Below are 12,693 nucleotides of genomic sequence, written 5' to 3'. Positions count from 1 at the left end.
TAATGTGCATGTATGTGAATGCTGAGTGTTGTTAATAAGATTGGTGAGTTACAGGCGCAGGTTGACAATGGAAATATGATGTGGCTATAACAGAGACCAGGCTCAAAGAAGAGCAGAACTGGATACAAGGTATTCAGGAAAGATAGAAAAGGGGGAGGAGTGGCGGTATTGATTAAGGAGAGTGTTGCAGTGATGGAGAGAGTGGATATCCCTGAGGGGTCAAGGACGGAATCTATTTGACTAGAGCTAAGGAACAAAAAAAGTTGCAATTGCATTGCTCGGTGTAGTCTATAGGCCTCCAACTAGTGGAAAGGATGAAGAGGAACAAATTTGCAAGGAAATTACAGAGAGATGCAAGAATTATAGGGTAGTTATAATGGAGGACTTTAATTATCGAAATATTGACGGGGATAGTAGTAGTGTAAAGGGCCGAGTTCCTAGAGTGTGTTCAGGAAAATTTTCTACAGCAGTCTGTTTCCACTGCTGGACCTGGTTCTTGGAAATGAGATGGGCTAGGTGGATCAAATATCAATAGGAGAATATTTAAGAGGACAGTGATTATTGTATCATAAGGTTTAGGCTGGTTATAGAAAAGGGAAAGAACAATCTAGAGTACGAATAATTAACTGGGAGAAAGCCAACTTCAATGGGGTAAGAATGGATCTGGGTGAATAAATTGGAATCAAAGGTTGGCAGGAAAACGATAGGAGAACAATGGGCTACCTCTAAAGAAGAGTGAGTTCGGGCACCGTCAAGGTGTAGTCCCTTGAAGGGCAACGGTAGGGCAAATAAATCCAGAGCTTCCTGGATGATAAAAGAGATAGAGTTGAAGATGAAGTGTGCTTATGACTGATGTCAGGTAGATCATACAGTGGAGAACCAGGTTATATATAGAAGGTTCAGAGGAGAAGTGAAAAAGCAAGTAAGAGAGAGCGAAATGTACAAAGGAACTTGTGCGTGGATGCAGAACATGTGCACAGGGTTCTTAATGGGTTTTTTGTCTTTGTCTTCACAAAGGAGAGGAGGGTTGATGCAGACATTTTAGTTAAAGAGGAGGAGTGTGAAATATTAGGTACGATGAGCATAATGAGAGGAGTAGTACTAGAGGGTCTGGCATCCTTGAAAGTGGATAAATCACCAGGGCCGAATGGATTGCATCCCAGGTTGTTAAAGGAAGCCAGGGAGGAAATAGCAGATGTACCTGCACCAACCATCAAGCACCCATACAATCTAGTCCCATTTTCCAGCACTTGGCCCGTAGCCTTGTATACTGTGGCATTTCAATTGCTCATCTAAATACTTCTTAAATGTTGTGAGGGTTCCTGTGGCTACCACCCCTTCAGGTAGTGTGTTCCAGATTCCAACCACCCTCTGGGTGAAAATTTTTTTCCTGAACTCCCCTCGAAACCTCCTGCCCTTTACCTTAAACCTATGCCCCCTGGTTACTGACCCCTCCGCTAAGGGAAAAAGTTCCTTCCTATCTATTCTATCAGTGCTCCTCATAATTTTGTATACCTCGATCAGATCCCCCCTCAGCCTTCTCCGCTCCAAGAACTCCGCTCTAATACATTAAAAGAATTTAAAATTGATAAGGAGAAGGTATTAGGCGTCTCAACTTAAAGTTGATATTCTTTGGAGGTAGCCCATTGTTCACCTACTGTTTTTACTGCCAACCTTTGATTTCAATTTAATTGGCCCAGATCCATTCTTGCCCCATTGAAGTTGGCTTTCCCCCAGTTAATTATTATTCTTCTAAATTGTTCTTTGTCCTTTTCCATAACCACCTAAACCTTATGATGCAATGATCACTGTGCTCTAAATGTTCTCCTACTGGTATTTGGTGGTGTACCTACACCCCAAGGACTGCAGGAGTTCGAAAAGGCAGCTCACCACCACCTTCTCGAGGGCAATTCGGGATGGGAAATAAATACTGGCCTAGCCATCGACGCCCACGTCCAATGAATGAATGAATAAAAGAAAAGCACCAGGGTCGGGTGAAATGCATCCAAGGATACTGAGGAAAGTGATGGTGAAAGTTGTGGAGGCACTGGCTGTAATTTTCCAGTCTTCCTTAGACTTATGGGTGGTGCCAGAGGTTTGGAGAATCGCAAATGTTACATCCTTATTCAAAAACTTACGTAAAGATAAGCCCAGCAACTACAGGCCAGTCAGTTTAGTTTCTGTAGTGGGGAAACTTCTAGAAACAATAATTCAGGACCAAATTAAACAGTCACATGGACAAATGCGGGTTAATTAAGGGAAGCCAGCATAGATTTGAGGGGAAATCATAGAGTCATAGAGTTATACAGCACAGGGGTAACAGAGGCTTGATGAGGGCAATGCTGTTGATGTGTACATGGACTTCTAGAAGTCATTTGATAAGGTGCCACACAACAAACTTGTGAGCAAAATTATGGCTCATGGAATAAAAGGGACAGTAACAATATGGAAACTGAATTGGCTGAGTGGCTGGAAACAGAGTAGTGAATAATGGATGTTCTTCAGGCTGGAGGAAGGTTTGTAGTGGAGTTGCCCAGGCATCAGGTGAGGGATCCTTGCTGTTCCTGATATGTATTAATGACCTAGACCTTGGTGTACGGGATAATGTAGAACTTCAAAAAGACATAGACAACTTAGTTGAATGGGCAAACAGGTGGCAGATGAAGTTTAATGTGGAGAAATGTGAAGTGATTAATTTTGGTAGGAAGAACATGGAGAGAGAATATAACCTAAAGGGTACAATTCTAAAGGGGTTGCAGGAGCAGAGGGACTTGGGGGTTTCTGTGCATATGTCATTGAAATTGGCAGGACAGGTTGAGAAAGCAGTTAATAAAGCATACAGTATCCTAGGCGTTATTAATAGGGGCATAAGGTACAAGAGCAAGGAAGTTATGTTGAACTTGTATAAGACACTAGTTCGTCCTCAACTGGAGTATTGCATCCAGTTCTGGATGCTACACTTTAGGAAGGATGTGAGCGCATTGGACAGAGTACAGAAAAGATTCACAAGAATGGTTCCAGGGATGAGGAACTTCAGTTATGAAGATAGATTGGAGAAGTTGGGACTGTTTTCCTTGAAGAGAAGGCTGAGGGGAGATTGGATAGAGATATTTAAAATAATGAGGGGTCTGGACAGAGTAGATAGGGAAAATCTGTTCCCACTCGTGAAAGGATCGAGAATGAGAGGGCACAGATTTAAAGTGATTGACAAAAACAACTTGAGGAAAAACTTCATGTTGCTTAGTTTAGTTTATAGTTTAGTTTCGAGGTACAGCACTGAAACAGGCCCTTCGGCCCACCGAGTCTGTGCCGACCATCAACCACCCATTTATATTAATCCTACACTAATCCATCCCATATTCCTACCACATCCGCACCTGTCCCTATATATTTCCCTACCACCTACCTATACTAGGGGCAATTTATAATGGCCAATTTACCTACCAACCTGCAAGTCTTTTGGCTTGTGGGAGGAAACCGGAGCACCCGGAGAAAACCCACGCAGACACGGGGAGAACTTGCAAACTCCACACAGGCAGTACCCAGAATTGAACCCGGGTCGCTGGAGCTGTGAGGCTGCAGTACTAATCACTGCGCCACTGTGCCGCCACTGTTGCGAGTGGTTAAGGTCTGGAATGTGCTCTCTGAGATTGTGGTGGAGACAGCTTCAATCAAGGCATTCAAAAGGGAATTAGACTGTTCTATGAAAAGGAAGAAAGTGCAGGGTTATGGGAAGAAGGCAGGGGAATGTCATGAGATGAATTGCTCATTTGGAGAGCTGGTGCAGAAACAATGGGCCGAATGGCCGTCCCTGTGCTGTAAGAATTCTGTGATTCTGGCTTGGATAAAAATTGATAAAGAGGAGGTATTAGATAGGCTGACTGTTCTTAGTTGAAAACTCACCAGACTGGATGAGATGCATCCAAGGATACTGAGGGAAATAAGAATGGAAATTACAGAAGCACTGGCCATAATCTTCCAAACCTCCATGGATAAAGGGGTGGTCCAGAGAACTGGAGCATTGCAAATGTTATATTCTTGATCAAAAAAGGGTGTAAGGATGAGCCGAGCAACTACAGGCCAGTCGGTTTAACCTCAGTGGTGGAAAAGCTTTTAGAAATGATGATCTGGGACAAAATTAAGAATCATGTGGACAAATGTGGATTAATTAAGGAAAGCCAGCATGGATTTGTTGAGGGAAAATTGTGCCTGACTAACTTGCTGCATTTTTGAAGGGGTAACAGAGAGGGTTGATCAGGATAATGTGGTTAAAATGGTGTACGTGGACTTCCAAAAGGCATTTCCTAAAGTGCCGCACAAGCTTGTCAGCAAATTTAGAGCCCATGGAGTAAAAGTGACAGTGGCAGCATGGATACGAAAGTGGCTGAGTTACAGGAAACAGTGGTGAATGGTTATTTTTTGGACTGGAGGAAGGTATAAAGTGGAGTTCCCAAGGGGTCAGTGTTAGGACTCTTGTTTTTCCTGATATTTATTAATGACCTAGACTTGCATGCACAGTGCAGAATTTCAAAATTTGCGGATGACACAGAACTTGGAAATGTTGTGAACTGTGAGGAGGATAGTGATAAACCTGAAGAGGACATGGACAAGTGGCAAATGAAATTTAATGTAGAAAAGTGTGAAGTGATTCATTTTGGTAGGAAGAATGAGGAAAGGCAATATAAAATAAAGGGTACAATTCTAAAGGGGGTACAGGAGCAGAGGGACCTTGGGTTATATTTGCACAAATCATTGAAGGTGGCAGAGCAGATTGAGAAAGTGGTTAATAAAGCATATGAGATCCTGGGCTTTATAAGTAGGGGCATAGAGTACAAAAGCAAAGAAGTTATGATGAATCCGTATAAAACATTGGTTCGGTCTCAACTGGAGTATTGTCTAGTTCCTGGGCACCACACATCAGGAAGGACTTGAAGACAGTAGAGAGAGTGCAGAAAAGATTCATGAGAATGGTTCCAGGGATGTGGAACTTAAGTTACGTGGATGGATTGGAGAAAATGGGTCTCTTCTTGAAGGGAAGATTAAGAGGAGATTTGATAGAGGAGTTCAAAATCATGATGGGTCTGGACAGAGTAGGTAGGGAGAAATTGTTCCCATTGGTGGAAGGATCGAGAATTAAGGTGATCGGCAAAAGAAGCAATGGTGACAGGAGGAAATTTTTTTTTACGCAGCGAGTGGTTAGGATCTAGAATGCACTACCTGAGTGCAGTGGAGGCAGATTCAATCATGACTTTCAAAAGAGAATTGGACAATTATCTGAAGAGAAAAAAGAATGCAGGGCTATGGAGTAAAGGCGGGAAGAGGTCTAGAGTTGCTTTTGCAGAGTGCTGGCATGGACACGATGGACTGAATGGCCTCCTGTACTGTAACCATTCTATTATTCTATTTCATCTTTCCTCCATGCCCTCTCTAAGCTTATCTCATTAATAAGACATGTTTCTGCTCATTTGAAGTGCACTCCACTGAAATCCTGACCACGAAACTACACATCCTGGTCTCCCTGCTTGCTAACATTGGAAGTGGTACTGTTTCTTCATTTCCCTTTCCCTTTCAAAATCACCATAATTGCCGCCCACCTCCTTCCCCCCCCCACCCCTCCCCCCGCACCCCCACCCCTCCCCCCGCACCGCCTGACAAACAAATACTGTCCTCAATCCATCTGTTCTCTCCTTATTTTTGCCCCATTACTAACCTTCCTTTTCTCCAAGATGCTTGAACATATCGTCATCTCCCAGATCCATGCCACTCTTTCCCAAAACCCTCTCTTTGAATCCTATCCATTCAGTTGCCACCCCACTCACAGCAATCCGATCACTGTAGCTAAAGTCATACATTTGAGAATGGTACTAGTGAATTCTTATCCCCTCTTCCCAGATGGCCAAAACTGGCTAAGCTTGGATTGCCCCAATACAACATGCAGTGTTTTAGTTCTGTAAATTAAAATGGTTACCTAACTTTTGACTCTTCAAAATGGAGTTTTTATATTTTAAAATGAGAATTTTTAGAAATTGAGTAGTAAATACTGAAACAGTGCTCTGTACTCTGTGGTTTATCTTCGAAACTGGATTTAAAAAAAACTTGTGGATTTGCGTTATTAGCACTAACTGGAGATTTTCTGAAAATTACAGTGCAGTTTGCTAGTTGTGCCTTATTTTCAAGAAAGCCTGATTAGCTCGTCAGCTTAGTTTCAGTTCCTTTTATTAATCTCAGTTTGTAGAGACCAAAGGTAGAGTGAGGAAGTTGCAACCAACAAACTCCGCTTCCCTGGGGACTTTAGCTATAATAATATAGTATTTTGAAGTATGCTACACAAATCTTTATATATGAAGGCAGAAGGGTCAGTAACCTGAAGGCACAGATATAAGTGATTGGCAGCAGAACCAGAGGAAACAAGTAGAAACTTTTTTTTTTGCACAGAAATGCTGTTGTGATCTGGAATGCACTGCCTGAAAGGGTGCTAGAAACAGATTGTTATAATTTTCAAAAGGGTATTGGATAAATAGTTGAAGCAAAACATTTACAGGGCTATAGGAAATGAGAGGTAATTCTAGCCATAGTGCCAAAGGACTGTAAGCATCTCTTCCCCATTAGAGAGACAGTTGGAATGTATAGCTTGAGGGTCACCATTCTGCAAGTGTGGGGCAAGGTGAGGAGGCAGGCCTCCATGACCTACCACAGCCGGTAAGGATTGAACCCGTGCTGTTGGCATCTTTGTACATTACAATCTAGCTGTAGAGCTAGAGCTAACCAATTCCCGGAGAAGAGAAATACGGTGGGACTGATTAGTAGATCTATACAAAGAGCTGGCACAAGCACAATGGGCCAAATGGCCGCCTCTTATGCTGTATCGTTCTAATTCTATGATCCGCCATTTCTACTCATCCTTAGTGATTTCAGCTTGCCCCTGAACTCCTCTGGTCCCCCTCCTCTGACGTCTCTGCCCTCCATTCTTCGTTCATTCTCTCCTTTCATATAGACTCTCCTAACCTTGCCCAGAGCCCCCCCCCCTTGACTTTAATGTTGCTTGCGTTTCTCCACTTCCAAGTCATCCATCACCAGTGAAGCTGCCCATGAAAACTTTCTCATCTTTTTTAACATCTTCTGTAGTTTTCCCCAGCCCTTTACTACCAAAGCGATCACTGTCTCCCATCCCTGTATTTTCCAGATATATTTCTCATCTTCACTTCCTTAAGTTTGAAGGCCACAGATTTAAGTGCATCTGACCTGCAGTTGGTCTAGTCATTTATTGCCAGATCTAGCTGAAGCATGCTAAGCACAACTGTGCCTCACGTTCCTCAATCAAATCTTACCCCTTCTCCAAATTGTGCTGCAGGGCAGGGAACCCTAAGGCTCCTTTTCTCTATCGCTCTTCAAAAGTTCTGCTTGCAAATATCGCATAAAAACACATTTTCACAGCTTTCGTAATGGCTTAATGGGTAAAATTAGCTTCAGCACCCTGGGTTAGGACAGGGATAGGGATGGGGGAAAAGCCACTATTCTTGCATGCTACAGTGACCCTGTTTATCCTGTTGGAGAGAAAGTATATACGGACCACATTTGGGCTTGACAATGCAATGGGTTCCTTGGTTAAGTTGCTTCTGACACTGTCCAATCTCCCCTGTGGAATAGCTATTTCAATGAGCTACTGTATGGCAACTGATACTCTGACACTATGGAACTTCCATCAATGCAGGAAAGGAGAAAATTGCAACTGGTGGTGGGGCGGGTGTGCGGGGGGAGGTGAGGAAACCCTGCATTCGCTAATGAATACTGTAGCATTCTCAATTTTGCAAAAATCTCGTGATTGATCTCCTAGTGTCACTTGAGGATAATATCAGAGGCAAGCCTGCATATATAGTTTCATTACTGATGCTAGTGCTCTGTATCTTCCCCACAACATAAATGGGATAAATTTTCCAGAGTACAAGTGGAAACAATTGCACAGTCTACAAACCACACAACAGATCTCCAGAAATTCCAGTGTGAAGATGTTAAAGTGCCCTCTCCCATCACCCCCACCTTTCCAGACACTGCTTAGTTTTATCTACAGATTTTCATGGACTGTAGCTCCTCTCTCTATGACATTAACATGTAATTAAATTCACCTTTTCTGATTGCACGATTGGATATTTGGAGTTCCAAAGCTATGAGTTCTATGGCCAGATAATTCCTCAGAGCTACACCATTGGAAACCCTGTTTACACACACACATGGCATTTCTACTAGTGAATTGGGAGAAGATTGAGGATATTCCCAATGTGTGAGTGTATTAGGGTTTTCACACGTAGCTGATATAGATCTTAGCTTAGCTTTGTGTGATGAATTTTAGTCCTTCACATTTAACAAACAAGTGGCTTCTATTCTCATCAAATAGATGTGACTCTATAGCTATTATGTACTCTGAAATCTATTCCCTCATAATTCTATCTTGCTTATTTCTAATAATCAGACTCAACACACCAGATCAACTGATTTCTAGTGAATATTATGAAAACCATTCCAGCAACTAGAAATTTCATTGTTATATCACTAATGTTTTGTGTTTCTAAACCAAGATTAGCAATGGCAAGGTCCAAGATACTGAGGGTGTTTTATCATTACAGTTTAGACAATTGAAACGTCAGTTTTAAAAACCTTGTGTTGAAATATTTTTGCATAAATGGTGAATGCTGATTATTTCATTGAGGGTATTGGTTCAAAGCACTTAGCCTAACAAGTGCACTAGAGCTGAATTAAATACACAGTTGAAATAGAATCGTTGTGACTACTGATAATGCAGCACCTGTCACTTTCAGACTCTTGACTGCTGAAGCCAAGTACCCTGAAAGTCACTATTTATAGAATAAGAAAAAAAAATTGCTTATTCTTCTGCATGCTCATTCCCTCCCCCCATTTTTAAAATTCTTTCCTTTTTTCCAGTGAACAAACTTGCATTTATATAGAGCTTTCTCCATCCCTTCAGAATGTACCAAAGCATTTCACAGCAAATCAATTACTTATGAATTTTTGTCATGTAGAGAAATAATGGCAGATATTGTGATGAAGTAAAGATGGATTAATCTTGTTTGGTTGAGGGATAAATGTTGACCAGGTTAGAATGTTCTCTGCCTCTTTTGATAATAATGTGGGATCATTTACATTCACCTGAGCAGGCAAATGGGGACTGTTTAACAGCTCATTCAAAAGGCAGCATCCTTGACAATGCAGCATTCCTTTTGGTGTCAGTCTAGATTATGCACTTGACTTCTGGCCGTAGTCATCTCCTGAAGGCAGTGACAATTGCTGGATTCCGCAATTTCTGACAAAATGCCAGGAGCTTGCCCACATGACCATTCTTAATGTTTGATCCTAGACATTGAGTGTTGCTAATCATTAGATTAGATTAGAGATACAGCACTGAAACAGGCCCTTCGGCCCACCAAGTCTGTGCCGAACATCAACCACCCATTTATACTAATCCTACACTAATCCCATATTCCTACCAAACATCCCCACCTGTCCCTATATTTCCCTACCACCTACCTATACTAGTGACAATTTATAATGGCCAATTTACCTATCAACCTGCAAGTCTTTTGGCTTGTGGGAGGAAACCGGAGCACCCGGAGAAAACCCACGCAGACACAGGGAGAACTTGCAAACTCCATACAGGCAGTACCCGGAATCGAACCCGGGTCCCTGGAGCTGTGAGGCTGCGGTGCTAACCACTGCGCCACTGTGCCGCCCTATAGATAATAGATATATCTTAGATTATAGAAACCATCACAGGCAAACCTTATCTAGCTTGCACTGTCTTGCTTAGGGGCTTGCAGGCGTCACTGGAAAGTTGTGAATAACGAAAAGGATTCCCTTTCCTCTAAACCAGTTGTTGCCCCATCTGAAATCATCTAACTCATGCTGGAGGTTAAACCCGGACCCTTCAGATCTGTGTGGTTCATCACTACATCGGGCCTGCCTTGTTAATTATTTAATACACAGCACTAGTCATAATTTGACTCCTTCATTAAGAGTGATTAAACATTTTGCACTCAGATTAAGAATATAGGAATCTATTAAGCATCTTACCTTTTTTGTATTTTGCAGCAGCCTGATCTATAAGTTTGGAAGAACAGAGGAACTTTGGGCATAAACTCTGCCCATCTCAGCACTGACTCAGGATATTCTGCACAGGAACGACAACTACAGATACATATTTGGCCAAAAATACAAAGCAATATTAATTCAAGTTGATTTTAATAAAGCATATTCAAAATAGTTTTGAAAAACTCATCTTTTTATTTTAAGAACGCTTAATGTTTTGTATTCTGATGCTGCTTTGTGAATAGTTATATTGAGTCATTTAAACAGAAGATGATGTACCGTTTGGGCTGATTACTGTCAAATGACCTCCACTCAGTTAAATTTATTGGAACAAAAATATGGATAACAGATCAGATGCATGTTGCTACAACTATAGCTGCTTTGCATTTTAAAAAAAATCGAATTCCCTGCATCCCCAAACATTATAAACATGTAAACTTTAGATTGTGCAAAATATTTGTAGGGGCTGGTTGTCTGTTTAATTCTTGAATTTTAAAAGTACTGCTGTTTAATCAGAATGTTTGCTCGAATTCTGTTTTTAGTTGCCTGAGGAGGGACTGCCACTATTAACTCGGTTTATTTTTTTCCTTGAACAATATTTATGAAATAAACCTTCTCAATGGCATATTTTCTTGTGGAGTTCTCTGTTCAACAAAATTCACAAAAAAAAAACTAAATCTGTTCTGTTGCAAGGCTGGAGAAAATGACCCATTTGGAGGTTGCACATTAGGTTTTCTTTGTTATTTTATTAACTACCCTCCTTTTATGAAAGCTTTTTTCTAATTGCTAGTTTTACACAGTTAACGAGACACAGGCTGGCCCACCTGACTTCCATTGTAGAGAACGTCTGGACGCTCTGCTAAACAAACAAATGATGAACCACCTAGGGAAATGAGACTATAAAAGGGAACCAACATAGGAACTTGACTATGCTAGTCAGCCCTTTGAGTCTGTTCCATCATTCAGTTACATTATTGATGATCTGTAACTCAGTTCCATTTACCCGCCTTGGTTTCATGTGCTTTAATACCCTTACAGAATAGAAATCAGTCATTCTTGAAAATTCCAATTGACTCAGCATCCATGGCCCTTTGAGGAGGGAATTCTTTGTGTGAAACGCTGCTTCCCAATTTCGCTCCTGAATAGCTGAGCTCTAATTTTAAGATTATATCCACTTGTTCTGGATTTCCCCACCAGAGGAAATAGCTTTGCTGTATCTACCATACCAAATTATTTTCTCATTTTAAGCATTCCAATTAAATCACTCTTCAATCTTCAAAACTTTAAAGAATACGACCTGTCCTTATAACTTAATTCTTTAAGACTGATGTCATTCTGGTGAACCTGCAATGAATTCCCTCCAAGGCATATATATCCTTTCTGTGGTGCAGTATATATATTCTTATGGCTGGGGAAGCAGTTATAGTTCAATGTTCACCTCAACAATCATTCAACGGCTTCAGCTGATGCAGTGTGAATGGTTGTGTTGCCACCAGGAATGGATCTCTCGGGGAAAGAGTTCAATATGTGGGATGGCCATAGTCACAATTTGAGCTGGTCCTCATGTTCCACTTGTGGAGCAAATGGCTACATCTTTCCTGGCCCATCTTCAAGCAGTTGAGGGTTGTCCATATTTTCCTTGGGAGATTGAAATCTGGGACTTCACTCAGGTCACTTACCAGGCTGTGGTTGGTGATACTAGCAGTCAATGAGGAGGTCTGCCTTTGGGAGGTGGGGCTGTCGTTGGTTTGTGGAGTGTGTTCCAGTAGGGGCTAGGAGATTTCAGGCGAGTGTGTTTTTTTTTTGAGGCCCTGTATCAATAGGATTGCTTTGTTAGCTGTCAACCAGTGGTGTTCTTGGAGAATGTTTTCCCTGCGGAAATCGAGATTCACTGTATGCTAACACAGGAAGCCACTTGAGCTGTGTTGGGCTCAACGCTCTAGAAATAATTCTCATGATTTGGTGGAGGTGGATATCTACCACATTTGTGTCATGGCATGAGCCAGGTTGAGCAGCAGAACTCTGCTGTTGGGTAGACCAGGGTGGTGCAGTGCCCAAAGCTGAATGAGTACTGCAGTTGGGGCCTGACCATGTCTCCGTACACTGGAAAATTCCCTTGAGATAAAAGCCAACTTTCCATTAGCCTATTCGTATTTTGTGTAGCTTTTAGTGATTTGGATTCTCTCATCCAACGTGGATGACCTCACACTTTCTCACATTGCGTTCCATTTGCCAGAGTTTTGCCCACCCACATAAACTGTCCCTTTGTAACGTCCTGCTCCCATCTACGCAACATATTCCAAACTTGCTGTCAGCTACAAAATTGGAGATCCAACTTGCTACTCCATCTAAGTCATTGATTAACATGGTGAAAAGCTGAAGCCCAATAGAGATTCCTGGGGAACACTGCATGATCCAGCCAGTCTTTCAGAAAATGAACATTTTATCCCTATTGTCCCTGAGGCCTTTTTTTGGCACAGTCTCTCTTTGTACTCATTCCCTCCTTTGTAACCCCTTGTTTCTTTTTTAGTTTAGTGATACAGCACTGAAACAGGCCCTTCGGTCCACCGAGTCTGTGCCGACCAACAACCACCC

General features: G+C 41.9%; 1 protein-coding gene and 1 long non-coding RNA gene across 4 annotated transcripts in view; one reads left to right on the top strand and one right to left on the bottom strand.

Moving 5' to 3' along the window:
* The window catches only part of LOC137374651 (uncharacterized), a 74,631-nt gene extending 64,415 nt beyond the window's left edge, over nucleotides 1-10,216 (bottom strand). The window contains exon 1 of the long non-coding RNA XR_010975865.1: nucleotides 10,084-10,216. This is a non-coding gene — a long non-coding RNA (uncharacterized lncRNA). The remainder of the gene's footprint in view (nucleotides 1-10,083) is intronic.
* The window catches only part of LOC137374649 (transmembrane protein 50B), an 81,316-nt gene extending 71,044 nt beyond the window's left edge, over nucleotides 1-10,272 (top strand). For all 3 annotated transcript variants that reach the window (XM_068041103.1, XM_068041101.1, XM_068041102.1), the window contains one exon: nucleotides 10,102-10,272. In XM_068041103.1, coding sequence (XP_067897204.1) covers nucleotides 10,102-10,109 — 8 coding nt within the window. In that variant the 3' untranslated portion in view covers nucleotides 10,110-10,272. The remainder of the gene's footprint in view (nucleotides 1-10,101) is intronic.
* Nucleotides 10,273-12,693: the final 2,421 nt, after the last annotated feature.

This window comes from Heterodontus francisci, chromosome 10 (assembly GCF_036365525.1).
Source record: "Heterodontus francisci isolate sHetFra1 chromosome 10, sHetFra1.hap1, whole genome shotgun sequence".
Taxonomy (NCBI): Eukaryota; Metazoa; Chordata; class Chondrichthyes; order Heterodontiformes; family Heterodontidae; genus Heterodontus; species Heterodontus francisci.
This window is presented reverse-complemented; position numbering and strand designations above follow the sequence as displayed.